We start from the raw sequence: 22,481 nt of genomic DNA on the forward strand, positions 1-22,481 counted from the left end.
AACATACATTACAACACTCTTCCTTAGCTTGTAACATTTTTAGTTTTATTTGTTATGCACGGTGGATGAATACGTAAAAAGGCTAATATATTTTACGAGCAAGAGTAAAAAGATGTCTGAATGTGAGCAGCGAAAATAATCTGTGTCTTTATAGTAAGTGATCCACAGAGAGAAACAAAAACCCCACTGAGTGAAACAAAACCTTTTAACATACTTTATTAGCTTTTGACCTCTATTTCAATAGAAAAAAATATGAATAGAAAAAAAAAATCCCTCATGTATACTTTGCTCCAATTCGTGGAACTTCTTCCCACAATATACCTATTGTTTTGGTTGTCTACTATCAGTTCTCCTACAACGTTTGTCCATTGTAAATCATGAAAATGTAATTCAGCAATATGTTATTGAAATACATTTATATAACCCATATATAGGCTCCATATAATTTAATCCAGTAAAATAAGCTGAACAAAAGAATTTATGGTCTAAATGTGTTTTAAATTTAAAGGGTTTGCTATATGAAAGTGTTTGCAGTAAACCTAGAGCCTGGTTTGTTATATCACTATTGTAAAAGTACCACTACATAATGGTCTGTCAACAGACAAGTTAGATTTTGTCATCATAAAAACATATGGGTGGATTTTTTTTTTTTGCATTGGTTTACCGTGTAAAAGAGATATGCTTTCAATCTGCCATTTTATTGAGCAAAAAACTCAAAAGCTAAAAGTAGTTTACACAGTAGAAAAATAACATGTTAATCTGTGACTGAAAATTTAAAAATATCTTGTTTGCTAGCAACGTTGTTGTGCATCTGTTGTTTTGCCTAACAGTATTAATTAAATGTGACCAAGATTTTATAATAACGGGGTAATATTAATGAAGTTTTGTCCACAATAAGAAAAAGCAAGATGTACTTTATTTTTAATTATTGGGCAAATATTTGTTGGAAAACTGTAAAAAATTATTAGTGACAGGCTAGAAAAACCCATCACCTTCTCCACCTTGTGCGGTTCTTTATAAAAAAAAACCACAGACAAAAAGTTGTTTGTGATTATAACTCAGTCCGTCCCCGTTCCCCCCCCCCCCCCCCCCCCCCCAAAAAAAAACAAACAAAACAAAAAAAACAAAACAAACAAAAAACAAAAACAAAACAAAAAAAAAGCACTGCAGACTTTGGGTGGGTGAAAATGCATATAAAGAGAAAATAAATACCATGAGTATAAAACATGGGCAATTGGTCATCATTTAGTCAGTCATATATAGTTTTGATATTTGAGGGAGCACAGCTCCACTCTATGTCCCAGTTCTTCCAAACTAACATCAGATCCAGCCTCTGGAAATGTGTATTAGATAAAACATGATATCATCATCATCATCATCATCAGGTTAAAAAATTCCATTATTCCGGAGACACAGCAGTTTTTTCCTCTTCATGGCTGCTTGTCATCCCATGTCATAGCTGTAAATCTGGGCTTAGCAGACTACATGATGTGCAGGATTATGGATCCACAGGCACGCAGTGACCTGAACACCAACCTAACATTAGCAGCATTACATCTGCTAGCGCTCAAATTTAGACTGGTATCATGTCTTTTTTAATCGGGTAGATGTCCCACGTCAGTCCATCACCGTAGGGGCTGTGTCCAGAAGGCAGTAAAACCCGGGTTAGCCAGTGACTGTTAAGAAGTTAAACCACATAATATTACACTACAGAAATAACAAGGCTGTTTGAACTGTACTATTTTAACCAAATAGAGAACAGTACAGGTATGCCACAATATCCTTTATGCATTAAGACTAAGTTAGCTACAGCTGTCATCTAATCACATTTTGAACATATATATGTGATTATATATATATATATATATTATATGTGATATATATGTTCAAAATATATATATATATATATATATATATATATATATATATATATATATATAATCACATATAACAAGGGCTTCAACTAACAAGTCATAATAAATTCATACATTGACCATTTTTCTATGAAATAGCAAACAGCAAATTATTTTTTTAGCTAGTCAGAGTTACATATTTTATTAAACTTTTTTCCCCTAAAACCTTAGAAATTTGTCCTTACAATGGCCTTTTTTTTTTTTTACATAAGTAAGAGAGGAAGGATAAAAAAATATGGTGTCTAAAACAACTGAGCATCCGTGTTAAGCAGAGTTCAGTATGATTACAGAGTTGGAGTGTGCTTTTCTTCAGGATATGAAGGATATTTAATACATGTTTGTATTAGCCATGTACTGATAAAGTCTATACACACACTAGTGGGCTTACCGTAAAATAGAGGTGAGCTAAATAAATAGATGTAAGTGCTAAACTCTTTATACTTAACCCAACAGATGACCCGAAAATAGCCACTAACTGAGGGGGAAGCTCCTATAATGATAAATTGTTTTTGTGAAATAACTGAGATTCATAAAAAAGAAAACATTTTATCCAATTTCTCTAATTCTATTCACAGCGATGCATAGTTGCTTGTTCACCTGTTATGTGCTTGTGCATGCTTATTATCGCTTCCTCTAGCATAGAGCATATGCCCAATAATTAGCTATATTTTGTTTTTTGTATAAAGTATTAAAAAATCCACAGACAATTTTTAATTTTTAATTGTCTACTTATTATTGCAGCTCTTACTGCAACAGTGATTTGTAAAGCACCCTACCTCCTCTTCTCTACTCCAAAAAACACCTTCCAGTTGTTCAGTTTCCCATAGTCAAATGGATTCCTATAAACCTATCATGGAGAAAAAAATAATGTAGCTCAGAATTAGTATATATTGGATAAATGTAATTTATCATCAAGTTCTCCTAGTTATACTCTTAACAGTATGTATATACTGTATACAGTGGGGTCCAAAAGTCTGAGACCACATTCAAAAATTTGGGATTTTTATTTTTTCATTTAAACTTAGAATTAAATGGAAGGTTTTAGAATTTTGAATATTTAATATTCAAGATACTGCACTATTTCTAGGTCACTATTTAAATGTAAGCAAATTTGTGATACTGACCATGTTATTTGCTTTGTACAAAAGGTCAGATTTTCCTCATGCCTAATCTCTTCTACTGAATCATTTGTTCAGATGCCACTCCGATAGATTTGATCTAAAATGGATCATAAGGTTTTGCACAAACTTGTGGAGTCCATATCAGCTGGAGTGCACACTGTCATTAAAGCAAACAATGGACGTACTAAATACTAAGAAATTCTGAAATTCATGTAAATATTTCAAAGATTCCACTTTTCACTCAAGTTGTTGTCAGTATAATTTGTAATGAAAATTGTTGTATTATATTTGAAAAGAATGGACTTTTGGACCCCACTCTGTATATGTGTGTGTGTATATACATCACCATCCAGAGGTACTAAGCATTACTATGCTAATATTTAAGGATATGCTATGATTCAAAAAGAATGGTTTCAGTTACTGAGCATTAATGAGCAAATTGCATGGGCTTTTAAATGTGTGTGTGTGTGTGTGTGTGTGTGTTCTTCGTACTTTTCCCCGCTTGGCCATGCGTCTGGCCTCTTTATTGTTGATATGCCTCTCAATACTGGTCTCTCCACGGGAGATGAGGACAGCATGCCATAAGGTCAGAGCTCCTAAAGCAATTGCTACTGTGCTGAAGGCCACAAGACACATGCAATTATAATCAACAAAAGTTTTTACCTTTCAACAGTAAAAACACTAAGAAAATAAACATGCTTAAGAAAGAGACTGATCAAACAGCTTACCTAGTAAGCACCCACATGTAGATAACACTCTTATGAAAGACCCGGTCCTTAAAGGTGAAAGGTGCTGAAGTTTGACTCTAATCAAAAACAAAATAGGTTAGACTGTATAAAGCAATAATTAACACACTTAGATACAGTACCTGATTTCTACATTTTGTGCAGAAAATTATTAATTTTGTGCACTGAATTAACAAAACAAAAAAGTGTAGATGAGTGTGAATACAACTCTAATCACTAATCAATAACAGTGTTGTTCAAAACTAATCACTTTTTGGACACTGAAAATTGTATCTTGGAAAAAAAAATTCTTGGAAAAGCCAATGTTTTTCATGTGAAATTATTAGAAAAACAAATACAACAAATAAAGCCTATTTCAAGACATTCCTACTCATTTCAAGCTTATCTTGTTCTCTTGGCAGATAACTTTGCTTTTTTCAGAAATTAATGCTTGAAATAAACAAAATTATCTGCTAATAGAAAGAGCTCGAAATGAGAAAAAATTTAGAAATTGTTTTATCATAACCTCACAATGAGAAATGTTAGAAAATTCTCCCACAATCAACATATATATTTATTTGCTAACATGATTTTTGCAGTGCACCAAACAGGTCCACTCACACAGTTTATGTAGCAGCAAGTTCATTATGTTCCACCGTACCACCATTTGTTGCTATTAAATAAAAGATACTTGACTCACAAAATGATCTCAGTGAAGTAAAATGAATTATATGACAACAATGATCTTGTGACCCACAGGGATAATCATTTTTCACAAAATTAATTTTGTAACTTTATATACTACTTTTGTAACTAAATGTATTCAGTGGCTCACACAGTTATGTGTGATAATATTCACTCTTCAATATCCACAAAATGACTGCTTTTGTCAGTTCAGTGCACAAAATGAATTATTTCATTTTCATCTGAAAAATATATATAGTTTCTTCTTTCTGTGCAAGTACTGCAAGGATGTTTCAGAGGAAAAAATATGAATTGCTAGTAATTATTAGACAATAGAATAATTTGATCAAAATCATTATATTTGGTTTCACTCTCATTAGAAATAAGTCAAAAACGAACTACGGCTAAGAGCTTCTCACAACCAGCTTTGCAGTTGTCTGAAATGGAACCTTTGATATTCAAGAATTAGTTAGATACTTACCTACCTCTTAAATAAACTGTATAATAGTTTTAAAATAAGCGCTACTATTACTAGGGGGATTGCAGTTGTCAGTAATGGTGAAAGCAAGTGTATGAACTGCATCGAAAAGAAAAACACGGAAGTAACCAGAGGATACTAATTATTCTTTGATGAAAGTTGCACTGTTTTATAGCTCAGAGTCAGAATTTTTCACGACCAGGTATCCAGAGCATTTACCTGTAAACAGCTACTACAGAGAAGGTAATTTCACAAAAGTGGTAAGAATACTTATTGCATGATGCCCTGGAGTTTATTTTAGAATAGTTTTGTGTATATTGTTGTATAAACTAATACCCTCATGTTACTTCCATTCTTATGATTCATGCATCCTGCAGGCAAGTCCAATTGCTGGATTAGGCGGAAATTAAGATGACCTCTAACCTCAAGATGACTTCAGAAACACCAAACTGAGTAAAAAGCCACACTGTGCAATCAGATGCAAAGCCCTCTATAGAATAATACCTTCTCAGTCAGAGTTTCTTGAGGAAAGATTCCTATGAGCAGACCTACACCTGTCACTGGAACTCCCTCTTTTTCCATGTCCATGTGCTTGATGTGCTATTGAAGGAATAGGAGAGATAGAATTGCCCCGTTTTTAGTCGAAGAAAGGGAAGAGAAGCACCAGCATAGAACAAGCATATAATATACTTGTGGCTTAAAGTACAAGCTATAGTTGTAACCTTACATCTAAGGCATGATATGCATCTAAGAAGAGATTACGGCCACTGATGCTGCAGTATATACAGCCAAGAGTCATATAGAGACAGAAGGAGAAGAAGTAACGGTGGTTGAAATGACCAACGCAGTTGTTAAGCCACGCTAAAAATGGACAGTTAAGGTTAATAGTTGAAGGAAAATATCAAAGCAAATGGAAGCAAAATTCAGGGTTTGCTTCTATAAAGTAGCCAGCACTTCAAGGTGGATAATTTCCTACCATAATGCAGATCAGCAATAAAGATCAATATACTGAATGTCACATGGCTTTGGCTAAACACTGTTAAACATCTGGCTAATGTGATGCTGTCAGTTATTTTTATTTCAATGCCCTAAATTGTTGTAATGAATTTATGGCCTATTTGACATTTTCTTTCTTGCAATATTCTTACTTGTGTATAGCCCTCATTATAACCACAGCCTGTAACTTTCATTTTTGCATTTGATTTAATGTTTAAACGGCAGGCATGTATAATGTGTAAGGTATAACCATGACAGAATATATTGTTTTAGCAAAATAATCAAAGACAGGGTGATGTGATGCCATTATCACCCCAAAGTTGATTACTTCCCTATATGTTTTGCTCCTCTTATAACACGGCAATTTGCCAACAAATGCATTTTTTTTACTTATTAAAGAACATACTTTTTATCCATTTAGAGTTACATTTAACATTGTGGAACCCCTGCGAAACAAGTTAGCGCCTGTTACTGTTTACATTACAGCAGTTCCATCACTTTCTCTTAAAGTTAATCAGACAGAAAAACACAGTTTGTCATGTTACTGAAAAAGTGCAAAGCGCAACATCCACTGTTATAAAGCGCTGAGACCGGAGACTCCTTCCATAAATGTTGAATAAACATCTCCTTACAGAAAGCCTCACTATATTAGCAATGGTTAGATGTTTTTTGTTAACTAATAACTTTTTTTTAATCTGTTTTTTCTTATTAGCCTTGGTTGTGTGGATAGTCCACCACACAAGTCTCTGTGAATTACTGTTTCAGTAGAAATGCTAATGTATTACAACAAGCACATTAACATAAACCTGTGATTTGCAAAGAGCCGTGCTGTTATAGAAGATTAATCAACACCTTTTGAGCAATCAGAATAGAGAATTCAACAGTGCTGTGGTATAATAGTACATATGAAACACAGACAAGGCACCTACGACCTGCTGATGAGCTTCAGGTCCAGTGTAGTTAATATCTAACCATGTAGTGAGAAATTAATTGACTCAGCGGACACAAAACACAAAGAAAACTGAACTACTTGCAAAATTATTAAAGTAGAAAATGCTTTCACTTTCTAATGTATGTTATTTGGTCTGCTTTCAATTCTCCAGCCATTTAGTCGAAATGAAGCACATTACATATCTTGAAAACATTCAGATTTCACTTTCTATATGCTTTAATCTCACAGCATTCAATCATCTGTATGAACGCTGAACAACATTGTGATTGACCAGAGGCTGAAAAAACACAATTAATGTCTCATAGGTGCTGTTAGATTAATATTGTCACACTGATTTCTTACAGTGTTACATCTCTGCCCAGTTTAGCATCACTACACAACAGAATAATCCATTCAGAAGTTAAACCATGTATGCTGAAGTGTGGAAACACTAAGGGTGCAGTCGCCTGTCAGATTATGACTAGAGCACGACTGATATGGGATTGATGCTGAATTTTTCTTAATCTTCCTGAAAAGGATACGACAGTGATGGTCCATTTTCAGTATACACCTGCATGGAAAAAGCACTGTTAATGGCATATTCTAGATCAAAAGACAGATTTCTTAACATGTTGTGTATGGTACTTACGTTTTGCAAATGCCACAGTGATGAGTTCTTGCTGGTTTGGGCATTATACACTTTTTACAGACAGACACGAATGCAATATCAGTCTTCATCTAAAAATTAAAAAAAAAATTGAAAAAAGACAGTGGATTAATTTTCAAGTTAAACATGAACAGAATCATTTCACTAATTTTCTATATACTTGTTTATAAGTACTGAACCTTAGGAGGGTATCCAGGAGACGTCGTGGTGGCTTTGTAGTAGTGGAAGACAATCATCACCAAGTTCCAGTGTCCGTAGCATAAGTGCCATACTAACCAGCCAAGAGAATATGTATTAAGGGCCAAAGGGAGGAGGCACATATATGCAACTAAGAGGACAGAGCTGGTGAGAACTATCACTAGAAACACAAAGACCTTGAAGAAAAGGAAAAAGAAAACATTTTACAAATGACAAAAAGTCATATGGAAGATTATGAACCAATATGTAATTGACCTAAAATAAAAACCCATTTTAGACAAAGTGCCAGGCTTACCATCCCGAACCAGCGGGTAATAATCTCTACCATCCAGAAGACCGGCTCGAAAAGGGAGTCGGTCACGAGATCACAGTTGAGGAGAGAGTTGTGGCAGAGGGAATTAAAGATGAGTCTGGTGTAGCTCAGAGGCTCCCGCAGTCTCCGAGGCAAGCGGCTGCGAGTCCGCCTGGAGCAGCTGCGCATCCATCGCACCAACATGTGCACGGCACAGGAGCACAGCCGCATTCTGACCTGGGAATACAAAAGGTTTGATGACTGCCCATGATATTCAGGTTCCAAAGCTTCAAGCCTCATGCTAATACCACTGTCAACACTATTGTCCCTGTTATGTCATAGAACTAACCGAGTCATCTCTGTGCCGTAACTCAGTGCTGGAACGTCACTAGAATATAATGCGTGAGAAAAATAGCTGTTGCTCTTTTTTTAAGGATCTTATAGCAAAACCTGACTGTGACCACTTACATTTGAGATTGTTTAAATTTTTTTCTATTATTAAATGCCATTGTAACTGCGCCAACATTGTTATCCTGTCATGTCAACATGGTAGACATGGTAAACACTAACTTCTCACAGGAATAATGAAAATACAGCAGCAACCAACACATTTGTAATTTAAAGTGTTTCATGGTGGAGTTTTCCTTTAAGTTGAAGTTTGCTTCACTCATGTTTGTGTGCAAAGAGGTTGCTGTTATTTTTATTTGTCTTCAGTCGTTCATGCAGTGACTGAGAAATATAACATGCACATTTTCACTTAAAATAAGATTTGCCTGATTTCATTTTAAAATTTAGAAAAATTAGATTGAGTAGTACTTCACTACTCGTGCCTATCACTCGTGACCCAGTCACTTCAAGAGACAGCTAGAGTTATATGCTGGGAAACAACAGACACACTCAGCAAGGAGACAGATAGTCCTGGATTTGGATTTGTTAGTAGCAATAATTTTGAACCCTGTAGTCACTTTAAAACTGAAATATAAATAGTCACAAGAGGACAGATCATGCATCCAAATTTGAAGACACTGCAACCCTTCACTATTCCGTACATTCAGCAAGATGAACTAAAGACTAAAGGTAAAGCTTTATATGTGTTACAAACATCTCACCACAGAGAGCAATGAGATCACTGGCCAGAAGCCTTCCTGTGGAACTTGTAAGCCAATTAGTGAGAAGTATTTAGGGATGCAGTGATACTGATGATGGCCTGAAAAGCTGAACCAGTATCAAATAGGATTTAACATGTTCTGATCAGGTCCACTTACATAATGACGTAAATGTGTATGACGTTGACTGACGCAACAACCATCTTCCCTTTAAAAAGTGGGACATAAAATAACTTCAAGCCTGCCTAAATCATTGCTGTTTCACGTAATTTGAAAACAGGAGTTTGCTGAGAGTGGAAAGCAACAAAGCGACTGTGTGACAAGTGACAATTAAAATCCAGATTTTCTCAATTCTGTGCAAATTAGGTATATAAGGCGATAAATCCAAGCAACTGGCGTGAATGATTCCTCAGACCAATCCTTTGTTGCATGTGGCCCGAAGTTTCCTACTACCTGCATTAGTTCCCATTTAAATGGTTACTACACACCCACAAGAGACACAAACATTACTTTCTAATATGAACATAGGGTCAGTTCTGATATCAATACTTTTGAAAAATAAAAAGTGGGATCAATGCAGCCCTAGCAGTATCTAATCTCATAAGATATATATGAAATCAATGGATGCAATCAAGAAAGTAGACTCTAGTCTAGCAGATCATCAAATCTCATTCATGGTATTTATTTTCAAAAGTAAAAACACTTGGTGCAGTTGCAGGGCTTAAACAAAATTAACATGGTACAGGATAAACAGCACTGACAGCAGCGCTCGCAATCAGAGAAATCCTACAGTTCTAGATTTCTAGAACACAGCTCCGCTGTGTCTTGTCTCAATTCTAAGTCACTTTGGATGAAATCATCAGCCACATGAGGTAAATAAATGAAATAGATTTTACTATACTGAATGGGCAATGTTACAAAAGAAATCATAAATCTGCTCAGAAAAAAACTCCCAGGGCGTTAATACTCCTTTCTCTGGATTACTGGGTTTGGCCAGATGTTTAATCTTCGAACTGTTCCTCTGCATTCTGTCATGAATGGCGGATTAATGCAAAGCCCCGTATTGCGCATGCGCGATTCTGATTTCACGCTATAATAGAAAGGCAAGTGACGTCATACTGTATTGTGTACATTTGTTGCCTTCACAGTAGTGTCTTTACAGTTGATGTCTTTATATGAGATCTTTAATTTAAAAAAATAAAAAATAAAAATCACACAGCACTCAGTTAAAGGCTGGCTGGTAAAATGATTTGTATTGACACTAAATCATAATATATAGGCTAAATAAGAGAAAGCAAATCCTGCTATTCTGCATTCCGCACAGGGCGTGAACTGTAACATTACCATGACTTAATTAATTCAGTCATTCCATAATGAACCCCTAACTTGTACATCTAGTCTGTGATTTAGTACTAACTTATCATATCAGATTTATCTCACAGGATATGAAAATGTATACTTCAAGCTGATCTGCTAAAATAAGCCAGTGTGCCACTGATAATAACACAGGCACCTTACAAGCAACCGCACGCGCAGGAGACGAGATTATTACTATTATTATGAATACATTCATATTTTACAGAATCTACCACCACCGCCTCACCTGAGTGTGTTCGTCTGGTGAAAGTGTAAAACGCCACATCAGCTCATGATGCTCCTGAGGAAAGCTTTAACCGCAGACATGATGAGAATTCAGCCAGCTGCTCCAGCGCTTTGCAGCTCTTCTCCCTGCTCGGCGAGGCTCAGGTCTCGGGGCTGGAACTGCGGTGGATTGTGGGAACTGGATTGTTGTTCGGGCTACATGCATGCCATTGTGCCAGGAATATGGCATGTTAGTAGCACCATGTTAGTGGAATAGATGTCAAAATAGTATACACCTTACGCACAGTAAAAATTAGTACATTATGTGTTGTTTTAGACTGTGTTTTGAAGTGTCTGCGTGTGACGTCGTGCGATAAAATAATTTAAAATAAATAGAAAATAAAAGGTACAAAATAGGTAATCGAAAGGCAAACAAATTGTTTAAAAAACTGTTTATAAAAAAAATAATAATTATTAAAAACAATGAACACTTCACTGTCAACTTGTGGGGAAACGGAAGTTCCGCCGAAAAGCATTATGGTGCTTGTAGTTCAGTGTACACTGCTACAACGTGTACAAGTCAAACACCCGCTACCCGGTTATGGCATTTAGTTTTAATTTCGATATTTCATCGCAGTTCAAACAGAACTATAACAATGACACTCTAAATGAGAAAGAAGAAAAAACAAATCAAGATACTGTGAAGAACCAAAGCCAGGTTAAGGTAAGTAGCCTGCTAGCTAGCTAGCTGCATTTAGAAAAGCATGTTGCCAGCTATATTCATACTTCCGATAGCTCTTCGCTGTAACTTGTTTTCCTTCTATATGCTGATTTAAGGCTATCTAGCTTTGTAGAGTACATGATAACTCTTGATTTAATTTCAACTTTTCTGCATATACAGGAGACCAGTGCACCTAAGAAGGTGAAGGAAGCCCATGAGCATAAACATGCACCAGATCTTCTCTCCCACATTGAGAACTCAGTCACTGAGACAGTCACTGTAGGTGCATTACCACCTCTTCTTTACCTCAATGAATCTGTATTTGAGCAAACTGCCCCAGAGCGAGACGATGCTGAGAAGGTCCTATCTCAAACCATCACCCAAAACTCTGACCTTATAACCGGAGTGTATGAAGGAGGTCTTAAAATCTGGGAAGGCACCCACGATCTGCTGGAGTATGTTGATGATGAAGGGGAGACGTTCTCTGGAAAAAGGGTGCTGGACCTGGGCTGTGGTGCTGGGCTTCTCGGCATTCTTGCATTGAAGAGAGGCGCGAGCAAAGTCCACTTCCAGGATTATAACAGCACTGTGATCGAGCAGCTCACAATTCCAAATGTGTTCCTCAACTGTGAGGAAGAAGGTGATGATGAGAAGGGAGGAGATGATGATGGCAGTCCGGCACCTAAACAAAGATCCATGGAGAAAAATCACGCGCTCACAGAGCGGTGCAGCTTTTTCTCAGGGGATTGGGTTTCATTTCTCTCACTGATTCAAAGTCAAGATCCCACACTCAAATATGATCTCATCTTCACATCAGAAACGATCTACAACACAGATTACTACCCTTCTCTTCATGACGTGTTTCATAAACTGCTCGCTGAGCATGGACTTGTCTATTTGGCAACCAAGTCTCACTATTTTGGAGTTGGAGGTGGACTGTATTTGTTTGAGCGTTTTGTGGAAGAAAAAAATGTCTTCCAAATCAAATCTCTAAGGGAACTGGATCAGGGGCTTAAAAGGCATATTGTTTCTTTAAGGTTCAAGAAATCACCCTCATAATACTTTCTGTCCTTGTATGATCACAGTGATATGAATGATATGAATGATGAGAGGCTGTCAGTCATTATTACATCCTTTAATATTCAAGGAAAATCCTCCCTTAAACCTATTAAATATGTTCATATTGAAATGCTTGTGATGTGCTTGGTGATTCTGGTGCTAATGTGTTGGCTGGTGCTGTATTTTCACTATTCCTGTGAGAAATTAGCAGTTATTAGGCATTCTGATGTCACAGAGGGGGTACAAGGGTGTTTAACGGGAGAAAAAAAGTTAAATGAACTCAAACGTAAGACAGCACTCAGGTGGTTTTTTTTTAGCCCCGAAAACAAAAGAACAAGAGCATTTTTCCTCATTCACCATTTTCCAGCAGACTCCAATGCAGCCATGAGACACAGTTGCACTGAGTTATGGCAGAGACTCGGCTCAGCTGGTTATAGCATTCTAAGAGATGATGGGCACGATGGCATTGACAGTGGTATTAGCATAAAAGCTGATCTGTTTGAGCAGACTGTACAGGTGAGGTGAGAAATCTGGACAGACTAAAGGACTAAAGCGCTGCTGCATCACTCTCTATAGATAGAGATGAAGCGAGGACTAATGCTGCATTCGACTTACCTCATCATCGGTAATTCACAGGTTTTAAATGCCATCATTTTCAACCTCAGCAAATTCAACATACAAAGTGGAAGAAAAACCATACATGCCTCCTTGTTTGTGGCTTGTTAGAAACAAGCTAGCCAGCTGACTGTGATGAGTATGTTGCATATTTTTCCTCCTCAAACAGCAAACTGTGTAGTCGGTGCTATAGATTTAACAAGCAAATATGTCTGTATGTTGATTGATCTAAAGCAAATACTTGAATACACAGAAGAACTCGAGTAAAGGTAAAAGTGCAACACTGTTTACTTCTGATGCTGTGTAGTCATGTTGCTTTGATGTCACTCCATAACTGGGGAAGGAACTCATAGTTGAAGAGTACTCCAAGTTGACGAGTAGGATTTTCAAGTTGAGGGGGCATTTGCTTTGTCTTTTACTGGCTGGAGATGGAGAATTACAAGTTCAGACTGTGAGTCAAATGCGGCATAATTACCACTTTGTGGTAACTTGTGGGCATTGTGGGTAATGTAGGAAACTGTTAACCAGTGTGAAATCAGATCAGTGTGAAATCAGACCAACATGTTGATGAAAAGTTAAATCAAAAAATTCAGAATTTCATTAAAAAATAAATTAAGATAAAAGCTCAAGTTATTTATAATAATCAATATGCAAGTCCTTCAGGGTGGATTTTTCCTTTAAACTCTGCATGTATCTATACTGCAACATTTTACTATATTTTTTGTATTACCAAAACTCCCCTTGAAGCAAAGAGCTTGCCAGAAAGCTAATGAACTAAGTATTAAATGTAGTTTTGATCAGATTTTGTCTATTAAAAACAAGTTTTCATATGTGATGCTACTTTACAATGTTACGCCAGTGTATAACTAGACAGATTCACAATAGATATGAAACAGATTGTCCATCACATTTCAACCACATTGTACTTTTATTGGGCTTCTACTCAATGTAGCACTACATAATTCATTATACAAGGAAATGACTGCATTTTAATCTTTACAACCTGAAACAAGACAAACCTTTGTGGAAGAAATTGCCTTGTCTTCATTCCTTTCAAAGTGCTCAGCATTCAAAGACATCAGCATATGTTATATGCTAGAGTCCCTTGTCTAAATGTACAATCTGATTGTACCTTACAGTAAATTCTTTCTGTAGCCTAAAGCTCAGCTTCCTGGTCCATCACAAAATATGAAAGCATTTGGTTGAAGGATGTTGAGATAGAAGTGGTCCACAATGGTATTTGGTCAATAAATAATTTTCATAACTACATTTCAGTTAGACATTTAACTACCAATGTGACTCGACATTAATATACAAGTTTCCAATCATGCACTGAATCATGGTGTTAAATGAGTTTAGCAGTAGCTTCTTTTAGAGCCTTTCAGTGCTTTCAAACAATCGGTCTATGGAAGTTTTCTACTTTTTGGCCTTGCCCTGTGCTGCCACAGCCTCCATGGCCTTTCGCACAGTCTCCTCATCTCCCAGGAACTGCATTGGCTTGATGGGCTTCAGGTTCTCATCTAGCTCATAAAGTATGGGGATGCCTGTAGGGAGGTTCAGCTCCATAATGGCTTCTTCTGACATACCTGTATGAAAAAGAGACAGTGGATTAGTTCATACATGTGAACAGTGCACAAATATAAACTTGAATGCTCACTCTAAACAGTTACAAATGGTTTGCCGGAACATTTACACAAGTAGTGTGGTATTCATGAAAACCCAAGTTTAAATAGCTTATTTATTTCAATTACATGTAGGAATATAATGAAAAGTTTGCAAAACTTCATTGTTTCTTCTTATGAAAGAAAGCAATCCAAAAGAAATCCATAAATTAAGACAAATAAGTTGTTCAATTAGACAAAAGAAGGAGGAAGAGGTAAGAATCTTAATGGCTAAGCTGCATTATTGGAACATTATGCGCACACACCTTAGTTTTACACACATTTTATGATTTTCAGCTGTCTTCCAACATGCACATATGAATATGAAGAATAGCGTATGAAGCTTTACTTTTGTAAATCTGGTAGGGAATTTTTTCCTTGGTTTGGCCTACAAAACGTTTATACAAAGCTTTACTAAAAATTGATAACTGAGGCCCAAAGTCTATGATTTTGTTATAATGTGTGCATCAAAGGTCACAGCCAGAAATAACACTTCAATCAATATGCAAACATGAATGAAATACAGAAGTCACATTTAATGGTTTGAGGTTACAGAAAGCAATGTACCGTCCAGGTGCTTGACTATACCCCTCAGGCTGTTGCCATGGGCAGCAATCAGCACCCTCTTGCCCTGTTGGATCTGAGGGACAATCTCTTCGTTCCAGAATGGAAGTGCACGAGCAATAGTGTCTTTCAGGCTCTCACAGGTAGGAAGCTGGTCCTCGGTCAGGTCAGCATAACGCCGGTCCTGCAGATGGATAAGGTGTAAAACTCTTTGCCTGCAAGCTCTTAGCTCTAAATAGAGTACTTATAAATTGGTAGTATAGATTTGTACGCTTTCCAACATGCTTGATTCTTGTCAGACCCTTGCACAATTTAGTTAAACTTTGAACTATAGCACTCATGAACCATGCTGCACAGATATAGCTGGGCTCACCTTGCTAATAACACTGTAGAAGTCATGGTCAGCCTCCATGGGAGGAGGGGGGATATCATAGGAGCGCCTCCATATCTTCACCTGCGCCTCACCATGCTTGGCAGCAGTCTCAGCTTTGTTTAAGCCAGTCAGACCACCATAGTGGCGCTCATTAAGACGCCATGTCCTGTGCACAGGAAGCCACATCTGATCGATGCCATCCAAAACAAGCCATAAGGTACGGATGGCCCTCTTCAGAACAGAGGTATAGCAAATGTCAAACTCAAAGCCAGCATCTGAAAAGGAAAAGGGATCTTTTAAATGTACATCGTCTGGTTAATGGTGTAAACAGTTTTCATAATATGGAGATGGTATTCTAGATTGATAGTACGATTATAAGAAGAAAGAGATCAGATTATTAGGCTTGTGAATTATAGGATTGACAGGATAGGCTAGTCGGTACATGAAAGAGAGCACGTTCAACGCTGCACGTTCACCGCCGATCAGACACGCCCCCTCCTCGCTATTGGCTGACAGCACGCGAGTGGAGGAATCCGATTGGCCCGAATAAAAGCAGACCGTGTGACGAAAGGTTGAGACATAGCGGAAGACGGAAAAACACGCCTCCTTCAGTGAATTCGCTACTTGTGACTAGCCGCTGGGAAATGTCACGTTTAGAAGGGGGGAAAAAAAAAACGTGTCCATCGTTATCTTAAAATTGCTGTCACCTTAAACTGATGTCGAGCTGTCACAAAAACGCCAATAATTTAGGGAGCTATTATAAACAGGCTACTAACTGGTGGAGTAAGACATTGTAGCCTAAGCCCTGCCATTAATAACCGAGTTAAACTATTAACCGCATCCAAAATATTTAAAAATATATTTACAAATTACAAACCCTTTAAAGCCTGTCCGCCTCTCTCTGCCTCCTGAATCCCGGTCTCACTAAGGTCAGCATCGAACCAGCCGCAGAAGCGGTTCTCCTGGTTCCAGCAGCTCTCCCCGTGGCGAATCAGCACTAATTTATGAGCAGCCATTTGTATTTTTATCTCCCTCTCTCTTTTAATAATAATAACCGTAACGTGCAGGTATTAAGAGCACTCTTCACAGGACCTGAGCTGAAATCATGCAGGCTGTCGACCTCTGCGAAAAGCTCTAAAATGTACCGTTCTCTTGCTTTGATTGGATGTTCAGCAGATTTACGTCACTTTCCACTCAGGACTCCACCAATTACAATGAGAAGACTCCCGGAACTTCTTAACGTTTCCCCGCCCCTTCTAGTTACTGCTGCAACCCCATTTCTCAATCGCCTGCAGGAAACGAGAAGAGCAACGTAATGAGCAGAGGCTGCTGTGGTGCACATGGCGTATAGCTGTTTACATAATACTGCACTGGTACTCTATACTCTGCTAATAATCACAAAAAAGCACAAAAACAATTAACTAAGATGAAGAACCAATACCATTTTACACTAGTACAAATTATGACCGTTCACCTTTCATTCCTGTATTCATACAGAGACTATTCAAAAAGCCGATTTATTTTAGATTGAAATAAAAGCAGTTACGTGTTTTCTTTCTTCTGTAGCCTAATAATTATTCCTTGCTGGTTAAATATATAATCGCTGTAATACAGTACATTTACTGATCCACGTAAGAGCCATCAGAGAGGATTCTGGGAATAGCGCTGGCCTTGGAAACAAAACAGAACGTTCCAGTAACGTTGTGAAATGGTTCTCCAAAATACCAAACCAGATGCTAACGTTAGAGAAACTTTCTGTGTTTACATGCTAATAATTCCGTATGCGAAGTTATGGATAGTGAATATTGCGTGTAGTACGCGATTTCAAAGACAGGCTTCATATGAAATATTATGTAATAATGTGCTGTACTATTTTATACACTTTATTTTTTACCTACAGTGTTTAAAAAAGAGTTCTTTAAAGGTTATCAGGATAGTTTGACAGTGGAGTGGCTGGCCGCTTTATGCCCCAGGGCGCTTCCTGTCTGTGTTCACTTCCGGCTCTCCTTTCAGTTCTGCTGTTACAGCTAATCCTGCCAGAGTCCCTGCTTGCTCTCTGTACACAGTGTACATATTCTTTAACCATTACGTGACAGTTAGCATATCCCTCTCTCACTCTCTATCCCCTTTCTCGCCTCCCCTCACTCCCCCCTCGCTCCTCTCTCTCTCTCTCTCTCTCTCTCTCCCCCTCTGTCGAGCTACACATGCTACTCCTGCGGTACCACTGATGATCCTGACCCCTTCTGCTCTCCTGACCTGCCTGATCCATCCTGATGGCCTGCTTCTGGCTGGAGTTCTCATCACTTGGAAAACCCTCACACCTGCTGAGGATAACCCCACATGAGAGTACTGTGGATGGTACCACTTAGAAACCATCATGAAGATGGCTTTGGACTTCAACTTATATGAACAGTTTTGCTATGATGGCTTAGGACTACAGTTTCTACGATAGCTTTAGGACTGCAATTCCCATAAACAGTTTTGTATTCAAGTCTCCATCAGTGAATGAATTTCCTGTTTACACAATTGTATTTTTTTGATCATGTAGTACACAGTTATAGAAGGGAATTATTTATAATCGCACTATCCGGTGTCATCCAGATGAGGATGGGTTCCCTTCTGAGTCTGGTTCCTTCCTCAGGTTCCTTCCTCATGTCGTCTCAGGGAGTTTTTCTTTGCCACCATCATAAAATTTATATCCTGAATTTATATATTTCTGTAAAGCTGCTTTGGGACAATGTCCATTGGTAAAATTGCTATACAAATAAAATTGAATTGAATTAAGGATTCCTGACAACCTTCCTGTAAACAGTTTTGGACATAGCCACGTGCAACAGTCTGGGAGCTGCACTGAAATCTTACCGCTAGAGGTCGCTGTTGACTAACATAAACAATTATCCCTACATTTCTGTTCCCAATCACATTGTTGTGCGGAAAAGGAGCTAGTTATTAAAATACTGTATTCTTATGAGGGAAAAAAGCCAACAGTCACAATCTGTGTAGTGGATATTGTTGGTTATGGTTGGGTTAACTAAGCTGTCCTGTATTTCAAAGATTAAAAAAAAGTATCAGTGTAAGGTTACATTTTGGTTACAACAGATGCCAAAGGTTGAGGATGATTTCTTTCTGTAAATTCATGCAGCCTGTTAGTGACAGTTGTGTCACGTGATTATACAGTGTGAAACACCTCGTAGAGTGTGTGTGACTTTGGGTTGATTTCTCAGCTTGCTTCATTGACAGATTACACAATAACATCAGCAGTACACAGTAACACATGTTCAGCAGTGCCTGAGATGCTTGTGAATGCAGTCAAGGGTGGAATGAATGGGGGAGGTGGATTACTAGCTATCATTCTTTTTCTTTCCACAGACTGCCATTAAAGGAGCAACTAGAAGTCAGTAGACTAAGTACATATTGTCCACTCAAAGTACAAATCACACAAAAAGACAGATATAGCAGCACCGTAAGTTTGTTTGTTTGTTTGTTTAAGCAAAGGGTTATAACTTTTAGGTTTACCAAATTTGATATTCAGAGGAATATTAGAAACATTATTCAAAAAAGTATTAGAAATTACAAATGCAGCTGCCTATCTGCCTTTAAGTGTGTGTGTGTGTGTGTGTGTGTGTGTGTGTGTGTGTAAAAAACTTTGCCCCATCATTCACATTATTCCACATTAGACGCTATAACGCATTGTTCAACCCTAATAGTTTCATTGTCGAATTGTTGAATAGATTTTACCCCTCTGATATCACCTAATATCACAACCTGTTGTCTTTTACCAATGTATACTTTCTTCATCTACTTTATATTTAATATTACATTTAACATTGATCTATTAGCCAGAAATGAGAAAAAAAAAATGATATTATAGCCAAAGGCGAAGCTTTTTATTGGAACCATATCATAGACCCAGCAGAATCATATTGTAAGCTTAATTGTGACGTAGAGGCCTGTCTGTAAAGAGACTACAATGCCCATTACTAAACAACCATTACAGACTTCCAGGCAGAGCAGCCCTACAATTTGTGCCTTTAGAGCACTACAACTGTAATAATTACCCATCTTGAAGTATGTTATGCATAAAACAAGAGACCCTGCAGTGTGATGTGAAGGCTATGGGTGTATCCCGTTATCTACTGAAGAATATAATCTATGTAATCAGGATATAACAGGTGAGACCATGGGCACAGAATGTAATCATCCACATAGCTTCATACCAAGTCGTTCACATCATCACTGGGACTGAAAAACTCCCCTCCCTTCAAACTTCATTTGGCATGTTCCACCTCATGTGCATAATGACTTCCACTGAAGAGCATGTCTCTTTAATAAGAGGCTGTAACACACAAGTGACTTCATAATGACACAACAACAACAACAACAACAACTACTACTACTACTACTACTACTACTACTACTGCTAATAATAATAATAACAGTAATGTGTTAAATAGGCCTGTGGTGCAGACGGTAGCATTTCTGCTTCACAGCTCCAGGGTCCCCAGTTCAAATCTGAGCTCAAGTTACTGTCTATGTGGAGTTTTGCATGTTCTCCTCATGTCCTTGATTGATTTCTTCCAGATTCCCCAGTTTTCTCCCACCTCCCAAAAACATGCCAGTAGGTGGATTGGCGACTCAAAATTGCCCCTAGAAGTGAGAGTGTGTGAATGGACTGGTGTCCCATCCAAGGTGTATTCCTGTCTCACTCTCAGTGGTGGACTCAGGATCTGTTGGGACCCTTACCGGAATCTTCTTCAGTGGTTAATAAAGATGAATGAAGGCTGAATGTTTTCTATGTCTTTGATACACATATCTGAACTGTTCAGTGATATTTAAAGAATTTGATGTTGCATGTAATGATGTAATTTTCTTTTATAAATCTTTTATAAATATCCTTTTTTTTTCATGAAAGAGTTAAACCAAAAGGTTAAAATCATCTTTCCCTTCTTCCTTCCTCCATGTCTGTGGGTGTGACCCTCAGAGAGAAGGATGGTTAGGGTTTCAGCCAACCCTCTGCTCTCTGAACCTCCTCCTGTGGCTGCTGGAAGGAAAAGAGGGGGAGGGAGACAAAGTCTTCCAGCTGCCACAGAGGAAACGGAAGGGACGAAACAGAAAACTAATTTCAAAACTTCAAGTCTATGCTCAAGGATTGCTGTCTGGGATCTTCTTCTTCTTCCTCTGAATCTTCTACAGAATTCTTCTGAAAATTCTACCTTTGTTTCTAATCTTCAGTTGTTTCTGTGGTTGCGAGAAAAAAGCCTCCACCCTAAAGAGAAGAAAGACAGCTAATCCAGTGTGAGGAGATGTCCCCCCAGCCACAGGTGACAAGGAATTTCCAGGAGTTCCTCAAGAGCTTTCCTGGGATTATACGGATCCTTCAGATTCTCCTGGGAGCTGGTCTTTGGGTCACTGTCGCCACCAGCAAGTATGAGGGCTCCGTTCACTTTGTTCTCTTTGTGGCCGTGTTTTTCTGGCTTCTCACACTCGCCCTCTTCTTTCTCACTATGCTGAACAAGCAGGACCTGGTCCCCATCCTAGGAGGAGAGAGATGGCTGTTAACCAATGTGATACACGACTTTGCAGCTACATTGCTTTATTTGTCTGCAATCGGCATCATGATCTACAAAACATCAAAGAACTCCTACTGCAATCTGCCACAATACAAGCACACATGCCTGTACACCGTCTACCTCACTGGCTCTGTGTTTGCCTGCCTGACTGCCAGCGCCTACTTTCTCTCAGCCATTTACGGCTCCTGCAGAAAGTGCCGGGGTGAGCAGACCGTGGTGTGAAAACCCAACACAGGACACATGAGGGATGGGGGAGGTACACTTCTCCTTCTCGCTGAGAGCCCTGAGAGGGAGAAAAACAGCCCTTCTCCAGGTTGCACACAGCTGGCTTATGGAAAAAAAGATCTTTCTTTTTCTCTTAAAGCAGAGAGTTTGATCACCTTGTCTCAGGCTTCCAGGTTGGTCGATTTTGTATAAAGTAATTTAAACACATTTATACCTTCAGCAGCCACAAAAATATGTATTTTATTTTATATTTGTATGTTTCTAGCTACTCAACAAGTTATGTAACAGAGTTCTATGTTTTCTTTTACATTTTCTGTTACAATGACAAACCAACCAGCAATCTGATATGCCAAGTCTGTAGCATTTTTTTTATCAGTTGTTTGATAACATAAAGTGGTGTCTTTTTGTGACTGAATGTGCATAAGATACATGTGTTGGTGTATGTGTACAGAGTCTAGCAGAATGAATAATTTCATGTCAAGAATATCATTGACAATATCCTTGCTTAACATGCGCACAGCAACAATGCTATGTAAAAATGTCAATTTACAAGTATTTAAATTTCACATAAAGCAACTGTCAGTCTGAACAAATAATGAATAAAAAGTAAATGATTACCTGAAAATCCTCTCTGTCAGTAGTGGGGGAGATTTGTGAGTCTTGGCTGTCCTAGTTAAGTCCAGATAAGGCTAAGAGACAACAGCTATGTTAGCATTCCACAGCAACCAGATTGCCGCTGTACACTAGTCTGAGCCAACAATTAGAGAATTTGAGCAAAATGCGTTTATTTAGGCTCCATATGCTCCATTTGTGTGTTTGATGTTAATACAGAGATGTAAGATTTTGGAATTTATCAAAATTCTACTGTTTAACTGAATTACAGTGAAAGACTGTTGATATTGTCTCAAGAGGGAGTTGAGGAGGAGTGTGTTACTGTAATCTCTGAATAATGAGTGTACTTCCAAAGAAATGAAATGAGGCTGGGCCTCAGCTAAGCAGCA

The 22,481-nt window shown here is 37.9% G+C and overlaps 4 protein-coding genes across 5 annotated transcripts; 2 read left to right on the forward strand and 2 right to left on the reverse strand.

The window, feature by feature from the left end:
• Window positions 1–1,129: 1,129 nt before the first annotated feature.
• Window positions 1,130–10,944, reverse strand: zdhhc16a (zinc finger DHHC-type palmitoyltransferase 16a). Of its 2 annotated transcripts, XM_026945499.3 has the most exons (11): window positions 10,715–10,936; window positions 8,009–8,242; window positions 7,695–7,889; window positions 7,498–7,586; window positions 7,391–7,419; window positions 5,649–5,782; window positions 5,426–5,521; window positions 3,763–3,839; window positions 3,527–3,650; window positions 2,690–2,760; window positions 1,130–1,676 (listed from the first exon to the last, which is right to left on the reverse strand). In XM_026945499.3, exons 1-11 carry the CDS (start codon window positions 10,751–10,753, stop codon window positions 1,574–1,576), a joined length of 1,191 nt encoding a protein of 396 aa, XP_026801300.1. In that variant the 5' UTR covers window positions 10,754–10,936; the 3' UTR covers window positions 1,130–1,573. The 2 variants fall into 2 exon arrangements, with proteins under 2 accessions (XP_026801300.1, XP_034159072.1); XM_034303181.2 differs by lacking the exon at window positions 5,426–5,521 and having other exon boundaries at window positions 10,715–10,944.
• A 210-nt stretch (window positions 10,945–11,154) lies between these two features.
• mettl18 (methyltransferase like 18) lies at window positions 11,155–12,602 on the forward strand. The gene is made up of 2 exons (XM_026942625.3): window positions 11,155–11,416; window positions 11,594–12,602. The coding sequence occupies exons 1-2, from the start codon at window positions 11,294–11,296 to the stop codon at window positions 12,470–12,472; spliced, it is 1,002 nt and encodes a 333-aa protein (XP_026798426.3). The 5' UTR covers window positions 11,155–11,293; the 3' UTR covers window positions 12,473–12,602.
• Window positions 12,603–13,996: 1,394 nt separating this feature from the next.
• pgam1a (phosphoglycerate mutase 1a) lies at window positions 13,997–16,822 on the reverse strand. Its single transcript, XM_026945407.3, has 4 exons — window positions 16,563–16,822; window positions 15,686–15,960; window positions 15,316–15,496; window positions 13,997–14,673 (listed from the first exon to the last, which is right to left on the reverse strand). Exons 1-4 carry the CDS (start codon window positions 16,699–16,701, stop codon window positions 14,504–14,506), a joined length of 765 nt encoding a protein of 254 aa, XP_026801208.1. The 5' UTR covers window positions 16,702–16,822; the 3' UTR covers window positions 13,997–14,503.
• Window positions 16,823–20,693: 3,871 nt separating this feature from the next.
• On the forward strand, window positions 20,694–22,105 carry marveld1 (MARVEL domain containing 1). The gene has a single exon (XM_026932698.3). The coding sequence runs from the start codon at window positions 20,989–20,991 to the stop codon at window positions 21,475–21,477; it is 489 nt and encodes a 162-aa protein (XP_026788499.3). The 5' UTR covers window positions 20,694–20,988; the 3' UTR covers window positions 21,478–22,105.
• Window positions 22,106–22,481: the final 376 nt, after the last annotated feature.

The sequence above is a fragment of the Pangasianodon hypophthalmus genome, chromosome 3 (genome assembly GCF_027358585.1).
Source record: "Pangasianodon hypophthalmus isolate fPanHyp1 chromosome 3, fPanHyp1.pri, whole genome shotgun sequence".
Classification (NCBI taxonomy): Eukaryota; Metazoa; Chordata; class Actinopteri; order Siluriformes; family Pangasiidae; genus Pangasianodon; species Pangasianodon hypophthalmus.

Bases quoted from the DNA above. Each gene is read 5' to 3' on its own strand.
- pgam1a (XM_026945407.3), bottom strand. From the start codon at position 16,701: ATGGCTGCTCATAAATTAGTGCTGATTCGCCACGGGGAGAGCTGCTGG. The intron at 15,961-16,562 runs GTTTGTAATTTG...TTTCCTTTTCAG, and splicing joins AGGCGGACAGGCTTTAAAGG to ATGCTGGCTTTGAGTTTGAC. The intron at 14,674-15,315 runs GTACATTGCTTT...TTTTTCATACAG, and splicing joins TATAGTCAAGCACCTGGACG to GTATGTCAGAAGAAGCCATT.
- mettl18 (XM_026942625.3), top strand. From the start codon at position 11,294: ATGGCATTTAGTTTTAATTTCGATATTTCATCGCAGTTCAAACAGAAC. The intron at 11,417-11,593 runs GTAAGTAGCCTG...CTGCATATACAG, and splicing joins AGAACCAAAGCCAGGTTAAG to GAGACCAGTGCACCTAAGAA.
- zdhhc16a (XM_026945499.3), bottom strand. From the start codon at position 10,753: ATGTGGCGTTTTACACTTTCACCAGACGAACACACTCAG. The intron at 7,890-8,008 runs GTAAGCCTGGCA...CTTTTCTTCAAG, and splicing joins TTACCCGCTGGTTCGGGATG to GTCTTTGTGTTTCTAGTGAT. The intron at 5,783-7,390 runs GTATCCTTTTCA...GTCCATTTTTAG, and splicing joins GAAAATGGACCATCACTGTC to CGTGGCTTAACAACTGCGTT.
- marveld1 (XM_026932698.3), top strand. From the start codon at position 20,989: ATGTCCCCCCAGCCACAGGTGACAAGGAATTTCCAGGAGTTCCTCAAG.